General features: G+C 39.1%; 1 protein-coding gene across 1 annotated transcript in view; it reads left to right on the top strand.

Moving 5' to 3' along the window:
* LOC125447543 (inactive ubiquitin thioesterase OTULINL-like) overlaps nucleotides 1-20,688 on the top strand; it is a 51,006-nt gene extending 30,318 nt beyond the window's left edge. Inside the window, exons 2-8 of the mRNA XM_048522019.2 lie at nucleotides 3,683-3,842; nucleotides 5,254-5,276; nucleotides 5,362-5,453; nucleotides 7,438-7,587; nucleotides 9,833-9,958; nucleotides 16,146-16,415; nucleotides 17,508-20,688. Coding sequence (XP_048377976.1) covers nucleotides 3,683-3,842; nucleotides 5,254-5,276; nucleotides 5,362-5,453; nucleotides 7,438-7,587; nucleotides 9,833-9,958; nucleotides 16,146-16,415; nucleotides 17,508-17,687 — 1,001 coding nt within the window. The 3' untranslated portion in view covers nucleotides 17,688-20,688. The remainder of the gene's footprint in view (nucleotides 1-3,682; nucleotides 3,843-5,253; nucleotides 5,277-5,361; nucleotides 5,454-7,437; nucleotides 7,588-9,832; nucleotides 9,959-16,145; nucleotides 16,416-17,507) is intronic.
* The last annotated feature ends 324 nt before the right edge of the window (nucleotides 20,689-21,012 follow it).

Here is a 21,012-nt window from a genome sequence, read left to right as displayed (position 1 = left end):
AGGTAGACAGGGTGGTGAAGAAGGCATTTGGCACACTTGATTTCATCAGTCAGAACATTGAGTACAAGAGTTGGGACGTCATGTTACATCTGTACGTGACATTGGTGAGGCCACATTCGGAATACTGCACACAACTCTGGTCACCCTGCTGTAGGAAAGATGTTATTCACCTGGAAAGGGTGCAAAAAAAATGTATAAGAATGTTACAGGGACTGAAGACTTGGAGTAAAAAGGAAGTTTGGATAAGGTGAGATTTATAAAATTACAAGCGTCATAGATAAGGTGAATAGCCGAGGTCTTTTCATTAGGGTGGGGAATCTTAAACCGAAGGCTAGTGAGAGTGGAAAGATTTAAGGACGACCTGAGTGGTAATTTATACACGGAGACGATGCATGTATGGAATGAGCTGCCAGAGGAAGTAGTAGAGGCGAGTAAATTAACATTTAAAAGATATTTGGGCAAGTACACGGGTTGGAAAGGTTTAGAAGAACCTGGGCCAACTGCAGGCAAATAACACTAGTTCAGTTTAGGAAACCTAGCCGACATGGATGATTTGGGCCAAAGGCCTATTTCGATGGTGTATATCTCTATGACTCTAACTGGAAAAATTAGATTTGTGATGGCTGTTTGAGGGTAAATATACATTTGACATGTGGGAGTCTTTTAAAACCCAGTTGATCAGAGTTCAAGACAAGCATGTTGCTGTGAGGATGGAAGATAAGCCTGACAAGATTCTGGAATCTTGGATAATAAGCAATGTTATAAGTTTCGTTAAAAAGAATGTAATCTTTCAGAAATAGCAATCAGACAAGGTCCTTACAGTATAAAGGAAACAGAAAAGAACTTCCAAAAGAAATTATGAAGGGTGGAAGGGACCATGAAATGTCTTTGGCAAGAAGGATAAAGGACAATCCACTGTGTATTATGTGTATATTTGGAGCAAGAGTGTAACTTGGGAAAGGGTAGATCTGCTCAAGACCAAAAGAGGAAATTTATGTGTGAAGTCAGAGGAAGTGGGTAGGCTCCTGATTGAATACTTTGCATCAGTATTCGCCAAGCAAAAAGTCATGGATGAGGGTAAGTTTAGAGAGAGGTTGTTGATATTCTGGGGCTTGTCCAATTTAAGAAGGAGGTGGTGTTGGATGTCTGAAAAAAATATTAATTTAGATAATTCCTCATAGCCTTATGGGATCTGTTCCAGGTTGCTAAGGGCGGTACGGCTAGGGTTAGGGATTGTTGAGGCCTTGACAAAGACCTTTGTGTGCTCTTTAACTACAGATATAGCCAGAAAATAGCCAATGTTGTCCCTTTGTCCAGGAAGAGCATTAAAGTAAATTATAGCTGGTGAGTCTTACAATATTGATAGGGAAATTATTGAAGCCAATTCTTAAGGACAGGATTGACTTGCATATGGAGAATAGACTGATTAGGGATAGTCCACATAGTTTTATGCAGGGAGAATGATTTATCACAAGTTTAATTGAGTTTTTTGAGGAAGTGATGAAGTTAATTGAGGGTAAGGCAGTGAATGTTGTTTACATGGACTTTATTGATGGACAGTGCCCCTCATCTTCAGGGTTAAAGGGATAGGGTAGAAAGTGGGTCTAGGTGCAATGCTCTTTGGAGGAGCGGTGTGGACTCAATGGGCCAATAGGCCTGTTTTTACACAGTAGCAATTCTGTGATTGGTCCAGAAGTTTTTTCAAATGGATTAATATTATGTGACACCCCAAATTGAATTAGTGTTTTCTGTCATCAAGTGCTGCATGTAAAATACGTTTTAACAACACTTTTAGAAAGATACTATTGCTGAAAAGAGAACCACGCTGTCAAAGATTTTTAACTTGAACCAGAAACTTAACAGTATGCCACATTTCCCTGCAATGTGCAAGTTCTGTGTTTATTCCTACATAATGAAATAGGTGGGCCTGTTTTTCATTGCACAATCCTCTCATCTTGTCTTGACTCCTTATTTTCAAGATACTCTGCCTTATGGAATTAAATTGGTTTTGTAATTGATAGCTTAATGTGCTTGAGCTGAAATTTGTAGGGTAATAATTCAGTTAAATAGTTGATAGAGTCTTCTCAAAAACTTTAATATGATAGCGTGTTTAGAAATTCTATGAAACTGTAATGTTGCATTACAGATCAAATAATCAGCAATCTGAATAAAACCACTCCTACTTTGAATAAGCAGTTTGAGCACGCACTTCTCAAAGTTTCTGCTGTTCCCTACGATCATTAAAACGATATTCTTGGGGGTCAGTTTGCTTGGAAAACTGGCGTGTGATGCAGAGAAATACCAATAGCATGGGTTCAATTCCCACCCAGCTGAGGCTACCATAAAGGACTCTTTTTCAGTTGTTTGCCCCCACGTGAAGCATAGTGACCCTTGGGTTAAGCCGCCCACCAGTCATCTCTCTTTGTTGAGGGGGCGTCCCAATGGTCCAGTAAGACTGTGGTGACTTTACAAACAATATTCTAAGCTTTTGAGAGCTTTTCTCTTCTCAATAGATGTTTTCATTGAATATATTTCAATATATGAGATTATTAGGCTGAAAATGTTCAACTCCAGCTGTTTGCTACCTGCATTAAGGTTGAGGTGATTAGTATCAGTCTGTATTGATGTGAACCACCTCACTGAAGCTAAGTGTCTGTTTCCCTGTTTTACCTCCGTGTCAATTTAAGTATTGATTCTTATATAAACCAGGATCACTGGCTCTTGATGATACTGAACTAATTGAAGTATGTTAAACAACATAAAATATACCCTACAGATATTCTATATATCCTAATTATGTACTATCCCACATTGAATTATCAGTGTTTGATGAATTTGCCACATGTCTTGACAATTCATTATTTTGTAGATCACCTACAATGTGTCTCTACAGACCCCTAGGCAACCACGAACACACACCACTACTCATGAACCATGCCCATTTGAGTCTGTCTTCCTGCGGCAGAGGTTTCAGAGCCTTGCCATCTCGGTTCTGATTAGACCTGGCTCTGGCACAAATGGGGCCTTCTACCAGGAGCGTCCTGTTTCCTGGTAGCCTAGCAATGGAGGATGAATCACAAATGGTACTACTTCCTGACTTCTGCCTTTGACTTGAAATTCCAACCCAAGGTGTCTCAACTTTTTACTTTGGTTTCTCAATTTGAAGTATAAGAAAATGTGGCACTATCAACTGAACCAGGATTTGCAGATCTCTGTAAGGAAGTCAGCACATATTAAAGTTTGTATGTCTGAGAGGGGCAAGTGTTGTTTAGGGTGAGATATTAAACCAGGCTCTTGTCTATCATCTTGGGTGAATGTAAAAGATCTCATGGCACTATTTGAAGGAGAATTGAGTAGTTTTCCTGTCCAGATTTTATGTTTGAATTAACTTCATCAAACCACATATTATCTGGTAATTCATGTCATTACTGTCGGGGAACTTAATTTGTAAATTATCTGTCAATTTTACTTGCTGAGTAATCATTGTTACATTTCAGAAGTAGTTCCCTTGCTTGCAGAGCAATTTTGGGTGTCCTGAGGACATGGAAACCATTGTATAAACAAAAGTTAGTTTTCTCTTCCTTTCTTCCACCTTTTATGTGAAATTACAATGAACCCAAAGCTTTTGTATGGCATTTTTGCTCATAATATACTGAGTAAAGTTGATTATTTCCCATCGCAGAGACAAAACTTCACTCCTGGAGACAAATTGTCTGTTGGATCATAGACAGTACCTGGAAAAAACTTCAGAGTCCATTGTTCACTGCAGGAGTCGTGACATTATTATTGAGTTCATTGTTTATCAGAGGACCTTACACATGGGTACAATATTTTCTAAAGTGGTAAGTGTACTGATTTTATGTGCTATCACTTCACATGCTCATTATGGTGTTACTACCCCCTCTTTTCTCCCTCACATCCAAATGATGCTAACTATTTGTACTTTTTTTAATGCCACTGGTAACCATTGCATAGCAGCTTGTGATGGTAATTGATGTGTATTTCTGAAAGGCCCTGGTCCAAAAATCATCTTGCTCTGCATGAAATTATGCAAGTCCAGATTACGATGACAATTACAACAATCAAAAAACACTAGAACATTATCATCAATAAATTTGTCGATTTTAAATATTCTTTGACAGTCATAGCAATGGCTAACAAACCTGGATATTAATATCTGGAGAGTTAAAAAAGGAAGAAATAAGACTAATTTCCTGAAAGGTTTTGGAAAACAAATGATAATTTGCGCAGATAAAAAGCTTGCTGCCTCTATATCAAAACATCTCTAAATTATTGATTGATTTAACAGCATGCAATGGTTTAATAATCAGTTAAATTAGAGGCTTGTTTTATAAAGAAACTGCTAGCTGTCACTCCTCAAAAATGCTTATTTATTTATAGAATTAAAATTTTGAGCAGATCTGTAGTTTTTACAGTAATTACCATAGCTTGACTTTTGAAATTTGAATAAAATTACCCCCTATCATAAATGAATAGTTGCAACATAATCTGCAATAGAGAAGTTGCCACGAGGGATAGTAAGAAATGTTGATGATGGAGTCTGAGATAACACATTGGAGCTGGAGGAACACAGCAGGCCAAGCAGCATCAGAGGAGCAGGAAAGCTGACGTTCTGGATCAGGACCCTGAATTTCTGAAGGAGAGTCCCGACGCAAAATGTCAGCTTTCCCGCTTTTGTGATGCAGAGAGGTTGCCGTGCTGTGCTCAATTCTACAGGCAGAAACTGAAGAGCAATTAATCAGCAGTAAAACAATTCCTGACTTGTTAAGTATATTGTCTGTGGTGCAAGTGTCCATATTTTTAAACATGATTTAGTTGAAGCACTAGGTGGTGATATATCGTATTGGAAGACAGTGTGCCTTCATTTCATTGCATCAAAATGCTATTAATATGATTGTATACTAATGGCGAATTGAATGATTTTGAATTTTGGAGCTCTATATTTGTAAAGCTGTCCAAGCAATGCATTATGTATCAGTGGAGGAGCCAGAAAGTATAATAGTTCTTTAACATGCCCCCTTCATTCATGATGAGCCACTGATACAAGAGTTCAGAAGCTTGGCATGTATGGACTTATGCATGACTGCATGTCCATAGTTTCTTTGTCACTACACTAAATTTGCATTGTTCTGAAATTGTAATGAATGTTCTGTATTTAAATGTACTTTGTTTTGAAGAGTAACTTACTAATCAAACTTGATTGTTTTCCCCCTTTTTCTTCTGTCATTACAGGCCATTTAGGGTAAGAAACAGAAGTAAGTCATTATTTTTCTAAATCATTTATTACTTTCTACATAACTTAAGCAGTACGGTAATATTTTGTCCCTTAATTTGGTTCAGAGAACATTGCAATTGGTCCTTTAACTGATCTTTTGGAATACGGAAGAATTGAATGGAAGGGAGGTACCACTCAAGCTGAACAAATGAGAAAGGTAACTGTAATGCAGATTACTACTTGTTGAGGCACCCCTTGTTAATGAAGTGGGTGTGGAAGTGAGAATTAGCTGTTGTGTCACAGGGATAAGAGGGGTTGTTAACTTCAGCAGCAGGGCATTTCATGCCCCAGAGAATAGCAGGTGCTAGGTCAGGTTCTAAATGGTTTCAGGATACTGAGGAAGTGTAGTTGGGATGTGTAAGGTAAATTGAGGCTTCAATTTAATAGTTGTGCTGGAGTATTTAATTATCTGATTTTTCATGAATGATTATTTACTTTTCTTCACTGGATTGCTCCAAATTCTCTGACTTAAGTGAATACTGTCAGAGGGTTCCAAGCGTAGGGGAATTGTCCAGCAGAATCTCTAATTCATTTTCCCAGGCAATTCCTTCAGAGTCTGCAATGATGAAGATTCTACAGGATCTGCACCCTAGAAAACCTAGGTCAACGTGTTTTGTAACAGTGCGGTTTATGTTCAGAAAGTAGTTATGTCAAATACAAATAGATTGTTGCTACATAATTGCAATTGAAAGATTGTTGTGCTGTTCTGTACTCACAGTTACAAAGTCATATGTAGCAATTAATATTCATTTGATTTAGATTGGAACTTGAATTTTACTGAAAAAGGCACTTTTTTCAAATGATTGGGATGGACCAAACATATCTTTGGTCTGATTTCTCTGCTGGCTTCTGTAAACAATTTATAGAAACATCTTGCCAATCAGAAAAAACCTTGATTTCCTGTTAATCAGCTAATCTTCCTTCCATGCTAATATGTTACACATATGCTGTAAGTTTTTACTTTCTGCAAAAACCTAATCCAATACCTTTTTAAAATTGAAGCACAGTACATTCACTGGTTCTACTTTACTTTCTCAAAGTACTCCAATAGATTGGTTAATTGTGATTCCTGTTTCACAAACCATGGTTAGCCTGCCAGAAATGTTCAAAGTACTTTGCTATAACTGTATCTAACATTTTCCTATCTAATGTTTATCTGATGTTAACTGACCAGTAGTTTCTTTCTTTCTATCTCCCACTCTCTTCTATTCTAAGAAAACTTTTCCAAAGGTAGGAAATTGTGGAAAATCAAAATCAATGCATCAACTGTCTCATCAGTAGCTTTCTTTAAGATCCTCAGATGAAGTTTATCATGATCTAGGGACTTGTCAGCCCACGGGTCCAATAGTTTGCTAAGTACCATTTTCTTCGTGATACTAATTTTCTTGGGTTACTCCCTTCCTGATTTATAGCTGTTTCTGCAATGTTATTTACCTCCTTTGTAGTGAAGACCAGTACAAAATGCCTGGTCATTTTATCTGATGTTTGTATTTAAAGTGCAGTTAAGGAAACCAGTTGCTTCCTGCCATTAAGAGTGAGCATTAGTGATTATCTTGGTGATATGTAACTATCAAGTATGTAAAATCTAGACGTACAAATGATTAGAAAGGATTGTGGTGTCACAGCTACATGCAATGAAAACGTTTGACGTGAATATCAGGTATGATCTATTTGAGCAATGATTTATGACCACAATAAAGCAATGTTCTCCATTACGTGGCTAGAACACAGGAAGTTCAAGAACTTCAAGTTCTGAGGAAGGGTCACCGGACCCGAAATGTTAATGCTGTTTTTCTTCCCCTCACAGATGCTGCCAGACCCGCTGAGTTTTTCCAGCAACTTTGTTTTTGCTCCGGATTTACAATATCTGCAGTTCTTTTTTGGCTTTTATTTTTATTCAAAGACTTGTTACTTATCAACAAATTTGTAATATATACTTTTAAATTCCTTAACGTGATAAAAAAGTGTGCATTAATTTTAAATCAAGATATGATATTTAATCCTTAGAATGGTGACTCTTGATACTAAATATTAAAGATTGCATGTATTATAACAAATTAGATAAGGTATTTTGGAAATTATTTCGGAGATTATTTTCTGATTTGTGAAATGTTTATTGTGTGAACATCTTTGTGTTCTAGGCTTACGAGGATATTTATTTGGTGCACAACATGAAAAACTTGCGAAAAATCAGAGGAGATAACTATTGTGCATTGAGGGCAGTTTTATTTCAGATTCTCAGCCAGGGTTTGCCTCTTCCACCATGGATAAGAGAACAGGATGTAACTAAGGTAACTTGATTTTTGTTAAGGATTTGCAGACAAGTGTTGCATTGCAATCTCTTGAAACACTGGCTGTAAACTGCATTTTTAACCCTTTTTTTAATGTGCATGAATGTTACATTTCAGTCAGCTTTTTGAAAAATGATATGCTGAAATAATGGCACTTTTGTTTGCAATGCACCATATTTTCTTCTAAAGGAGATTTTATATTTGTGTTCAAAAGCATACCGAAGGTACATTTACTATCAAATGATATTCTGTCTTTTACTTTTTCCTTTCCATTCATCATTATTTATAAGAGGGGGTAGTGGCTCTCAGCTGCTGCCGCCATATTTTGGTATATTGCAGATGTTTTTGTTGAACATGGTGCATTGTACAAATTTTGGGGTAAATACACAAAATTCTGAACTCACTCGCAGCCCTGTTAGTGACTTGTGGATAAACAGATTAACATCAAGTTCATAAACTGGATCTAAAACTGGCTTACACATAGGAGACAAAGGATGATGGTGGAAGGTTGTTTTTGTAATTGGAACCATGTGACCAGTGGTATACCATTCAGATGAGTGCTGGGACCCTTGCTGTTTGTTAGAACATAGAACAATACAGTGCAGAACAGGCCCTTTGGCCCTCTGTTGCGCTGACCTGTGAACTAATCTAAGCCCCTCCCCCTACACTATCCCATCATTATCTATATGCTTATCCAAGGAACATTGCACATTGAACATCCAATGCACATGAACGACTTGGATGTGAATGTAGAAGGTTTAGAACATAGCACAGTACAGGCTCTTTGGCCTGATGTTATGCTGACCCATTATCCTACTCTAAGATCAAACTACCCTGCATACCCTACGTTTAACTATCTTTAATGTGTAAGTTTGCAGATGACATGAAATTGGGTGTGTTGTTGATACTGAAAAACTACAGAAAATATGTGATATTAATTAGCTGATAAATTGGGCAGATGGAATTTAATCCCAAAACATGTGAGATGATTCATTTTTTGATATCTAACAAGGGAAGGATATAAACAATGAATGGTAGGTTCCTAGGGAGTACTAAGGAACAAAGGGGCCTTGGTGTATAAATCTATACATCCATGAAAGGTGTCACCTCGGGGCAAAGTAGGCAGAGTGATGAAGAAAGCATGGGGGACGTTTGTTGTCATTAACCGGGGCATAGAATATGGGAGCAAGGAAGCCTTGTTACAACTTTATAACACATTGGTTAAGTCATAGATGAATACTGTGTGCAGAGTTCTAATCACCATACTATCAGAAGGATGTGATTACACTGGAGAGGGTGCGGATGAGATTCACCAGCATGTTGCCTGGGATGAAAAGTCTTAGTTCAAGGAGAAACTGGATAGGTTGGGGTAGTTTTCGTTGAAGCAGAGGAGGCTGACGAGGGATCTGATTGAAGTGTACAAATTATGATAGGATTGATCATGAGAATCTCTTCTCCCATAGCAGACATGTCTAAGACCAGAGGACTTACGTTTATGGTGAGGAGCAAGTGGTTTTGAAGAGATCTGAGAAAATTTATTTTCACCTAGAGTCTGGTAGATATATGGACTGTTCTGCCTGACAGGACAGTAGAGACAAGTACTGTCATAACACTTAAGCATCTGGATGAGCTCTTAAATGCCAGGGCGTAGTGGGCTTTGGACCAAGTGCAGCTATGTGGGATTCGTGTAGTTTAGTGTTTGTTGGTCAGCATAGACAGAGTGAGCCAAAGGGTCTGTTTCTATGCTGTATGACTCTAGAAACTGACTTAGCAAAATGAATCGGCTTCAACAAGACATAAAGCACGGCCGTTCAAAACAGAAATGCGAAGGAATTTCTCTACTCAGTGGTGAATCCATGGAATTTTCTACTCAGAGCTGGGGACGCTGAAATTCATCAATTGACAGAAGTCAATAGATAGGATTAAAGAAATGAAGTGGTGTGCAGAATTAGCCAGCGCACGAAAATAGAGTTGAGACAAAAAAGATTGGCCATGATCTAGCTGAAAGGTGGAGCAGGCTGGAGAGTTTGAAAGACCTACTTCTCATATTTTCAATCCTCCAATGAAACAGTAAGCCCTGTATGTGATACAAGCACAGGAAATAATATTTTCTGTGCAACTGTTTTGAAAATTACAATGCTCAATCATTACTCGGTTTAATCTTTACTGATGCACCATTTGAACACGTTTGATTGATGGTTGAAATGTAAGAAAGATCATTTTATTTCTTTAACTTCATTTCTAGATTCCTGAAAGAGTATTTACACAAGGCTGCAACTGGGTACAGCAGTACAGTTTTGGTCCTGAGAAATACACTGGGAATAATGTGTTTGGAAAATTACGCAAGTACCTGGAATTTCTTAAAATGCAGGTAAAGATTAGCCAGAGGTAGACAACTCAGTCGTCAAAGACTGGAACAAATTACACATGAGCACTTTTCACATCAAGATGTTCCGAAGTGTTTTGCTGTAAAGTAATAAATTTTGACATGTATTCACTGATATTTTGCGATCAAGTCTGACAGTCCGATTAATAGCAATGACGAGCGATCAGCTAATTATATATTTTAGAGCGAACTTTGTGCAAAATGTTAGTGTGCTGAAACAGTTGCAAAGTTCTGTAAACAGTGCTGTCATTTGAAAGGACTCCTACATAAACCAAGTCTGAGGGTCTGTTTGCTTTCACCAATGTTGCATGTTTTTGACACTGTATTCCATGAAAAATATACCATAAGCTATCAAGAAGCTAAAACAAAACACAGCATGAAATATTGTTTAAACTCTTCGTTAGAATGCAGAATAGTATTGGTTTCATTTCTGTTTTATGTTTTATTATGCATATTCCCAGTTTATATTTCAGTTTATTTAAATAATTACTTCTTCCTCTTGCAAATTTAATAACAAGAGAATTTAGTCTCTTATCACTTTCTCACTTCACATTGGCTGTCTCCTCTTAATCTTTCTCCCTAGCTGTATTTCAGTGTCTCATCTACGTTGTACTTGCTTACTCTTCCTTCAGCCAAGGTTTTACATTAAACCCTACCTGACTGTTGTTAATTTTAATTAAACTGATGTATCAAATTTCGTATCAGTATAAGTGTATACCACATTGTATATTCTGCAATGTTTCTTTTTAAAGTTTCACCCTTTATTGTTTATTTCTTCATTCATCCAACCAAATTTTATTTCTTCCCATTTTATTTTGTCTTGAGATCTGTCTGCCCAATTTATTAACCCACCCAACATTCTTTTGAAGTGTTTCCAGCATTTTCTCTTTTTATTACTGATGTTGTGGCTAATTTTATGGTTACTTTGTTTAAGAAGTGAAAAACAGATACAGAGGTGTTGCAGTGCCAAACTTGCTGTCATCTGGCACAATTTCCACATCCAGTGATGTTTGCAAGATATTGGTCAGAGCCTATGTTATTTTATACCCAGATGTTCCTTCAGGATCCCAAGATTCAAGTCATCTGGGTCCTGTAATATTTTCATCTTAATAACTACACCCTCCACACATGCTTTTTTTAAAAAAGAATGGTGTAGTGGATCAAAAACAAATTGTGAAGTAATCATTTGGTAATACAGAATTGTGATTGTTGAGAAAGGTGCATTTTCTCAAAGCTTTTTGTATTGCATTCAAAAGGACAATTTGCAAGAAATACCATAGTAAGGGGAATACAGCATTTATACTCTGAGAGGAGTTAATTGGACTCTGATAGAGGCATTGCCATGTGGAACATGTTAGCTTATGATGACTGACCATTACCTGCCAACCTTTGTTTAAATTTTCAGCCTATTACAACTGGTAGGTTACTAAGGTTAACACTATTGATAAATCCATTGTGATGTCTGCATTGTTCTACTATCTGCTTTTCATGACTGACCCAGAGGTTGATCCATTTTCGAAACTGTTATGTTTTCGTTTGAACTGCCTGCTTACTGTTAATCTGCATGTGTGGATATGGGTGTGTTGTGCATTATTTCTCATATTTTTTAACTAATGGACTCGTTTGTTTGTTTACCCAGGAAAGTCTGGTTAAGTTGGCCCTTTTAAACCATAAATTCACTTGGTCTGGGTGAAAGGATTCCATCCTTGTTCATACTTTTTTTAAAATTTAGTGTCATTACAGTCAATGGAGAGAGAGGGCAAATAGGGAAGGAGAGCTTGTTTATCCGTCACCTGGGAGCTTAATCATATGCAATATCCATTTGGAACCACATTAAATTGAGGAACTTTGCTCCAAAATTGCATGTAAGACGTAACATACAGAAAGCAACACAATGACAACTCTAATCAACCGGTCATCAGGGTTACGTTGGCTCACCAATGACCCAATGGAGAAGAACGCCCAATAGCACGTGCTTCCCGGACTTTGACTGATGCCAAATGCAAACATGCCCAGATAGAGAAGGAAGAGATGGGGGTGGCACTTCCGCCATCTCCAAACTGACCCCACTACCAAAGACATTCTTCCCTCCACACCCTTATCTGCTTTCCGGAGGGACCACTGTCTCCATGACTCTCTTGTCCGCTCCATACTCCCCACCACCCCTGGCAATTTTCCCTGCAACTGCAGCAAGTGCTAAACCTGCCTCTACACCTCCCCCCTCACCCCTCACCCCTATCCCAGACCCTAAGAAGACTTTCCACATCAAACAGATGTTCACCTGCACATCTGCTAATGTGTTATACTGTATCCACTGTTCCTGTTGTGGCCTTCTCTATATCGGGGAAACCAAGCGGAGGCTTGGGAACCATTTTGTGGAACACCTAAGCGCAGTTCGCAACAAACAACTACACCTCCCAGTCGTGAATCATTTCAAATCCCCCTCCCACTCCTTGAATGACATGTCCATCCTGGGCCTCCTGCATTGCCACAATGATGCCACCTGAAGGCTGCAGGAATAGCTGCTCATATTTCACTTTGATACCCTTGGGCTGCAGGGTTCTCATGTGGACTTCACAAACTTCAAAATCTCCCCTCCTCCGACTGCATCCCAAAATCAGCCCAGCTCATCACTGCCTCCCTAACCATTCCTCCCACTTCATTCCTCCCACCTATCTTCTCCTTTATCCATCTTCTATCCGCCTCCCCTCCCTCAATTTATTTCAGAATCCCCTTCCCCTTCCCCATTTTTGAAGAAGGGTTGATTAGCGTGCAGGAGAGACATGTTCCTGTGAAAATAGGTAGGATGCAGTAACAATGCTGGGCCTGTACTACAGGCCTCCCAACAGCGAACGTGAGATAGAGGTACAAATGTGTAAACAGATAATGGAAAGGTGTAGGAGAAACAGGGTGGTGGTGATGGGAGATTTTAATTTTCCCAACGTTGACTGGGATTCACTCAGTATTAGGGGTCAAGACGGAGCAGAATTTGTAAGGTGTGCCCATGAGGGTTTTCTAGAGCAGTATGTATGTAGTCCAACTCTGGAAAGGGCCATACTGGACCTGGTGCTGGGGAATGAACCCGGCCAGGTGGTTGATATTACAGTAGGGGACTACTTTGGAAATAGCGACCACAATTCCGTAAGTTTTACAATACTCATGGACAAGGATAGGAGTGGTCCTAAAGGAAGAGTACTAAACTGGGGAAGGCTGACTATACCAAGATTCGGCAAGATCTGAGGAATGTAGATTGGGAGAAACTGTTTGAAGGTAAATCCACATTTGATATGTGGGAGGCTTTTAAGGAGAGGTTGATTAGTGTGCAGGAGGGACATGTTCCTGTGAAAATGAGGAATAGAAAAGGTAAGATTAGGGAACAGGTGAAATTGTGAGACCAGCCAAGAGAAAAAAGGAAGCATACATGAGGTCTAGGCGACTGAAGACAGACAAAGCTTTGCAAGAATATCGGGAATGTAGAGTGAATCTGAAAAAAGGGATTAAGAGGGCTAAGAGAAGACACGAGATATTGCTGGCAAACATGGTTAAAGAAAATCCCAAAGCCTCTTATTCATATATAAAGAGCAAGAGGGTAACTAGAGAAAGGATTGGCCCACTTAAGAACAAAGAAGGAAAGTTATGCGCTGAGTCAGAGAAAATTGGTGACATTCTTAACGAGTACGTTGCATCGGTATTCACCAAGGAGAGGGACATGACAGATGTTGAGGTTAGGGATAGATGTTTGCTTAGTCTAGATCAAGTTGACATAAGGAAGGAGGAAGTGTGAGGTATCCTAAAAGACATGAAGGTGGACAAGTCCCCAGGTCCGGATGGGATCTATCCCAGGTTTCTGAGGGAAGCGAGAGAGGAAATATCCGGGGCCCTAACAGATATCTTTGCAGTGTCCTTAGACACGGGTGAGGCCCCAGAGGACTGGAGACTTGCTAATGTTGTCCCTTTGTTTAAAAAGGGCAGCAAGGATAATCCAGGTAATTATCGACTGGTGAGCCTGACGTCAGTGGTAGGGAACCTACTGGAGAAGATACTGAGGGATAGGATCTATTCCCATTTGGAAGAAAATGGGCTTATCAGTGATAGGCAACATGGTTTTGTACAGGGAAAGTCATGCCTTACCAATTTAATAGAATTCTTTGAGGACGTGACAAAGTTGATTGAGGGAAAGGCTGTAGATGTCATATACATGGACTTCAGTAAGGCATTTGATAAGGTTCCCCAAGGCAGGCTGATAGAGAAAGTGAAGTCACATGGGGTCCAGAGTCTGCTAGCCAGATGGATAAAAAACTGGCTGGGCAACAGGAGACAGAGGGTAGTAGTAGAAGGGAGTTTCTCAAATTGGAGACCTGTAACCAGTGGTGTTCCACAGGGATCTGTGCTGGGACCACTGTTGTTTGTGATATATGTAAATGATCTAGAGGAAGGTGTAGGTGGTCTGATCAGCAGGTTTGCTGATGACACTAAGATTGGTGGCGTAGCAGACAGTGAAGGGGACTGTCAGAAATTACAGCAGAATATAAATAGACTGGAGAGTTGGGCAGATAAAGTTCAATCCGGGCAAATGCGAGGTGATGCATTTTGGAAGATCAAATTCAAGGACGAACTATACAGTAAATGGAAAAGTCCTTGGGAAAATTAATGAACAGAGAGATCTGGGTGTTCAGGTCCATTGTTCCCTGAAGGTGATAATGCAGGTCAATAGGGTGGTCAAGAAGGCATATGGCATGCTTTCCTTCTTTGGGCGGGGTATTGAGTACAAGAGTTGGCAGGTCATGTCGCAGTTGTATAGGACTTTGGTTCAGCCACATTTGGAGTACTGTGCACAGTTCTGGTCGCCACATTACCAAAAGGATGTGGATGCTTTGGAGAGGGTGCAGAGGAGGTTCACCAGGATGTTGCCTGGTATGGAGGGTGCTAGCTATGAAGAGAGGTTGAATAGATTAGGATTATTTTCATTAGAAAGACGGAGATTGGGGGGGACCTGATTGAGGTCTACAAAATCATGAGGGGTACAGACAGGGTGGATGGCAGTAAGCTTTTTCCCAGAGTGGGGGAGTCAATTACTAGGGGTCATGAGTTCAAAATGAGAGGAGGAAAGTTTAAAGGAGATATGCATAGAAAGTTCTTTACACAGGGTGGCGGGCACCTGGAACGCGTTGCCAGCGGAGGTGGTAGACGCAGACACGTTAGCGTCTTTTAAGATATATTTGGACAGGTACATGGATGGGCAGGGAGCAAATGGACACAGACCGTGAGAAAATAGATGACAGGTTAGACAGAGGATCTTGATCAGTGCAGGCTTGGAGGGCCGAAGGGCCTGTTCCTGTGCTGTAGGTTTCTTTGTTTCTTTGACCCGAAACGTCATCTTTCCTGCTCTCTGCTGCCTGACTTGCTGCGTTCATCCAGCTCTACGCCTTGTTATATCAGATCAAAATTGTCTGTCTTTGAGTTTCTTTCTCAATTAAGATTAGATTAGATTCCCTACAGTGTGGAAACAGGCCCTTCGACCCAATAAGTCCACACCGTCCTTTGAAGCATCCCACCCATACCCATCCCCCACATGCCCCTGAACACTACGGGCAATTTAGCAATGCCGATCCACCTAGCCTGCACATCTTTGGACTGTGGGAGGAAACCAGAGCACCTGGAGGAAACCCACACAGACACTGGGAGAATGTGCAACCTCCACACAGACAGTCACCCGAGGCAGGAATTGAACCCAGGCCCCTGGCGCTGTGAGGTCGCAGTGCTAACCACTGAGCCACCGTGCCGTTCTGTCTAGCTTTTCTGCAAAAGGTTCTGCTGGATCATCATCTTCTGAAATTTGGATTAATGAGAAGTCTTGTTTTGGAATGTCACCAAATTGCTAGATTGGTCAATAATCATATTGAAGCAGCTATTCTGATGTCAAGGCTTAACCTTTCTGAGGATAGCAAGAAGTACTATTGTACAAAACAGTCAAGGAACTTAAAATGGGGCACTTTCACCCTTGGCGCTACAGTCTCTTATGTTTCGAAGTTCTAATGTCTAGCCGAAGACTTTTTTACTTTTCTGTCATGCTATTTGACTGTGTACCCTCCTTACAATTAGTTGGTTGATTTAGATAATTGTTAGACCAATTTCTTGCACTCTGAATAAAAATGTATTCAATTTGTTCCAGTGGACCAACATTCATGAAATTAAAGACCAAGGGAAAAGAATAGAAATATGTATGAAATTATTCAGTGAGCAGGAGAATGAATACAAGATGTTTGAAGCCATGAAATTTCTTATGTTGTTTGTTGTGGTTGAGCTTTATGACAACATGAAAAATGGAGAAGATGTTCCCAGCTTTTGTTTGTTTCTCTTCGCTCGTGATTCTTCACCTGATCCTTTAAGTTTCATGTTGAACCACCTCAACTGTGTGGGTGACACTGGTGGACTGGAGCAGGTATGTACTGATTATGGTCTGGACCCTCTGGACATTTTCTTTATTTGTGTAATTGCAACATCATGAATCTGCATTTGGAATAGCCATAACAAATGCTATATGCCTCGGGTCTAACAATTAACTATTCCAAAGTACACTATGTGTAACACTGTAATTGATTATAGATTTTACTATTGTCTAACCTCATCCACGTGAGACACACTTTTTCTTTCATTGTAATCTACTAATCTGATTTATAATCAAATGAAAAATTTACAGAAGTGAGCAATGCAAAGGAGGTATTAGCATACAGAACTAAATGTACAGAGGTTGTTTGCATGGGATTAAAATAAACAACCTGTTTGTTCCACACAGATGTATATTTTTTTGATGTGAATGTCTGGTCCCATTTGCAGCATTATAATTTTGGCTTGTTTGCCATCTGTGAAAGAAAATATTTCTTTTTGCTCAGCTGAGTTACATATTAAGTCACCAAACATTAAGTCAGGAAAGAGGTGAAATCTCAAAATACATTTTTTTATTTGAAATGAAGCGACATTGTGTAGAAGGAAATAGATTATGTCTGCAAGAAGAATGGCCTAAGTATGAATCCTCGAGAGACTCCTGCAATGTTGAGAAACAGAGGCTATTGCTAAAGATGTATTGATGTTCGGATAGGTGATAGTGGATTCTAACAAGGCTAGCCTTATAGAGTGGAGAAGAAGCATTAGAGGACATGATTGACACGTAAAGGCTGAGTAGATATCAAGGAGCATAATGCACTTTGGTAAGAATTCTCAGAATATAACTTGTGACCTGTAGTTTTGGGCCACTTAAGTGTTCTGAGTAGTCGAACTGGATGGATTCCACCATAGCGAAAGAGAGCTGGGCATGGCTCTGGAAATGATAACTTCAAGGTTCTTCGTGAGACGAAAAGAATATTAAAAGGTGAATGGTTATTAGTGATGAGGGCAGAGGCACTTTCCTGGTGCAGAGGGAAAATGAGCCAGATAGGAAATATGATTGTATGATAATGTCTCAATTATACTTGAAATAAAATCTGACTAAAAGTGGAAATTATTCTGTGCATTTGATTATTTCTTTTCCTTCTAGATTGAAATGTTCCTCCTTGGATTCACACTCAGTTTGAAGATCAGAACCTTCAGAATGTATAAATACGGCACTGAAGAATTTGAATCTTGTTATCCTGTAAGTTGCCATAGAGAATGGCACGAAGTTCTTCTTCTGACGGAGGATGACCGACATTATAATGTTCCTATTGCCTGGAGCTGAATTATGTTAGTGAGATTTCAAGGAAACATTTTATCCCAATGTAAATGCCTCGGATATTTATATTGGCTTAATGTTATGATGGCTATACAAACCTTGTAGCAGCAAAGTATTACTTACATTTTGTATTTTCACACTTTTTTTGGATGAATTTGTAATTTTGCCAAATGCTACAAGCCTGAAGGTGTCCTGTAAGATGCAAATCTTTATCTCAAGAATGAAAAACTCAAACTAGTAAGCAAAAATAACACATTTTATAATGACTGAACCAGTTGAAGTTTTAAATCTCTCTCGCTGCCATAAATTTTCCAAGTTTCTGCACACTAATAACTAATTAAGTTACTTAACCTGCTCCACCAATATTTTATCCGTGTAGGGTGAGGCTCACATCATGTGAAAAGCCTGACTCTGAAGGTTGAAATCAGGTGTACCTCCTCGTGGATCTCTGGGGCATCAGAGGTGGTGCCAAGTCATATTTGCCTCCTCTCCTCTCCTCTCAAATCCAGCTGCCACTCATGTCACCAGGCCTTGGACTCCTCTTTGTTGATGCTGGCTGTAGTTGCAGCTGTTATCACTGCTCCTACCGACTGCCAGAGTTTGCTGGCCAATCAGATGAGCTGGAGCAATTTTCCAAAGTGGGATTTCCTCATGAGTCAGTGTCTTGACTGATATCAATTAAATTGATCCAGGGAGCCAGTCAGGATTGTGGGCATGTTTGCTCCCAAGTAATTGGCTAGGGATCGGAAATCATAGCACCCTAAAATACCTGAATTATTGTAACTTTTTATTGGCCAGCCTAACATCATTACAGGAGCACCATTACTACAAGCAGTGATTCAAAGGGAAGGCTTATCATTTTCTCTCCGAAGATTTAGAATGCGAAATGAGAGAGGGCAAGTTAGCTCAAACAAAAGAATATCTTGTGGCGTTGACACTTAATGTATCTTCCTGCTTCCATGTGATATCCTACTCCTAAGGTTGACCATTAATTTCGGTAAAGCTGCATACAACATTCTCAGTTTAATATTTCATCCAGTACTTTGCATTTCAAATTACTTAGCACTCCCAGTGATGCATTGAAATTTCAGCTTTTACACATTATATTCTAGGTCCTTTGCATGTATCCTAAATTAACGTCTTTATACCTCTGAATAGAATGCAACCACTTGGACAAACTAAGTTCCAAAGGCATGGTTTTACTTTGGATGGCAGAATTTCTGCACCACCACCTGAAGTGCTGGGAGCAAACAGTTTCCCCACTGACCACAGCAGTCTTGTAATTATTGAAGGCTCCAAGGAGCATTAATTATATGGGAGGCAATGGCCTAGTGGTATTATCACTGGACTATTAATCCAGAGACCAGGATAGCATTCTGGGGACCAGGGTTGAAATCTTACCACAGCAGATTCCAGTGGAATTTCACTTCAATAAAAATATCTGGATTAAGGATCTAATGATGACCTAAAGTTGGGGTTGAACAATAAATGCTAGTCAGTGACATCCTCAACCTGTTAATGGAAAAAAAGTTGACATAGGCAGAATAGCCCAACCTTGCTCTTAATTCATATGTTTGTATATTTATCCTTTGAGAAAGCTAGGAAGGAGCAATAAAAATGGCCAAGAAATCCTGGACTCCAAGACCGAGTAAGTACTCAGGTCTTGCAGTAGGTACTGGTGGTGAGGTTTGGCTCCAGGATGGTGGGAAAAGATGGATGGGAGGTCTTCATGGATTAGCTGGGGGAGGAAGCATCTGTGGAAACATATTATGGGGCATCCAGTATTTAAAAAAATCCCTTCATTCAAGGCCCACGCAGACTGACCTACTATACTCCTGAACTCATTCTATGTGGGCCTCAAAATTGAGGTTAGCCAGGAAGCAGCCCACTTGGGGCAAGAATTAGTGAGCCTTAAATAACCTCTCCGCACTTGTAAAATTGTGGACAGGCTGGAGGCACGAATGAGAGCCAGTCATGAAATTTTGGGTGTCCTTCTTCTCAATAAGGGTCTATAAAGTTCTGCCCTAATGCTTATTTTTAGTCTTAGTTTTCAGTGCTGTTGATCTGATCAGTTGGAAATCTGTGACAACTACATCATATTTTCTTTCTGTATTTAAAACTTAGCACCAACAATCCTTTACCATTGAGGCATTGCTCATTTATTTTGCATCATACTTGACAGTGGTTCAATACACAAGACAGTGACATAAATAATTTTGTACTTTGATGAAATGACTGATTGTAAAACAGAATTGTGTTCATGGTACAGCTCTTTGTTTGAGTGGCATTGTAAAAATGGTGTTTTTCTTTTTGTGACTGCATTTGCTTCTTGCTGTATTCTTTTCTCTTCACACCCATCCTGAAACATTGTCCCTTCTGAGAGAAAAAAACAGTTATATTACTATATTACTTAGATCAATCTTTTAGATAGCCTGTTCTTTCGTAAGTGTCCCAATATTGGTACCAGCTTTCAGAGGAGTTTTTGTTTATTTGTTTCCTGATGGCAACTTGGAAAATGTTGTTTCTACAGATGAGTTTTCCGTATTTGCAGTGAATTTATTTAGTCACAGAGGTTAGAGGAATTTATGTGAACATTTTAGATGATATATTATGAACGAATGAACAAGAAAAATATTTTTAAAATGATTAGATACCTGTATAAGTAAAAACTTATTTCCATTTCTTTCTGCATTTCTTTCACTCTTAGGAATATGTGGTGGTGACTTGAACATCAATCATTTATGTGTGTAATACTTCTGTATATTTTGTTCACAAAGTTTTATGCTTCTAATAATGAAAACCGTTTGCTATTTTTAACATCAACTTTAAGTTGTGGATAATTATACATTCTCATACTGTCAACAAATGCTTATTATTTCTTAAAGGAGGATAGTCATTTGGAGTGAATTTTCTAGTTAAGCTTGGGGCATTTAATACAAAACTGCATAATTGCATTATTTTACAAAATGGTTTTAAAATTATGTACTCAATTTTTCATGGCGAGTATAAATTAAAGCATTTGTTTTGATGTATTTGAGTATTTATTGGATTAACATGTTGAAATTGGCCATGATTAAGAAAGTATTTTTAAAATCCATTTTTTTACTTCATTTTTTGATAATTACTAAAGAAAAGATATTTTGTCAAACCTTGTCTTGGGGCAGCTTTGTGGCTCAGTGGTTGGCACTGCCGCGTAACAATGCCAGGGACCCAGGTTCAATTCTGCCCTTGGGCTGTGGAGTTTGCATGTTCTACCTGTGTCTGCATGAGTTTCCTCCTTGTGTTCCGGTTTCCTTCTCACAGTACAAAGATGCACAGGTGAGGTGGATTG

This window comes from Stegostoma tigrinum, chromosome 2 (genome assembly GCF_030684315.1).
Source record: "Stegostoma tigrinum isolate sSteTig4 chromosome 2, sSteTig4.hap1, whole genome shotgun sequence".
Lineage (NCBI taxonomy): Eukaryota > Metazoa > Chordata > Chondrichthyes > Orectolobiformes > Stegostomatidae > Stegostoma > Stegostoma tigrinum.
Note: the sequence above shows the minus strand (reverse complement) of the source record. Positions and strands in the feature narration are given on the sequence as shown.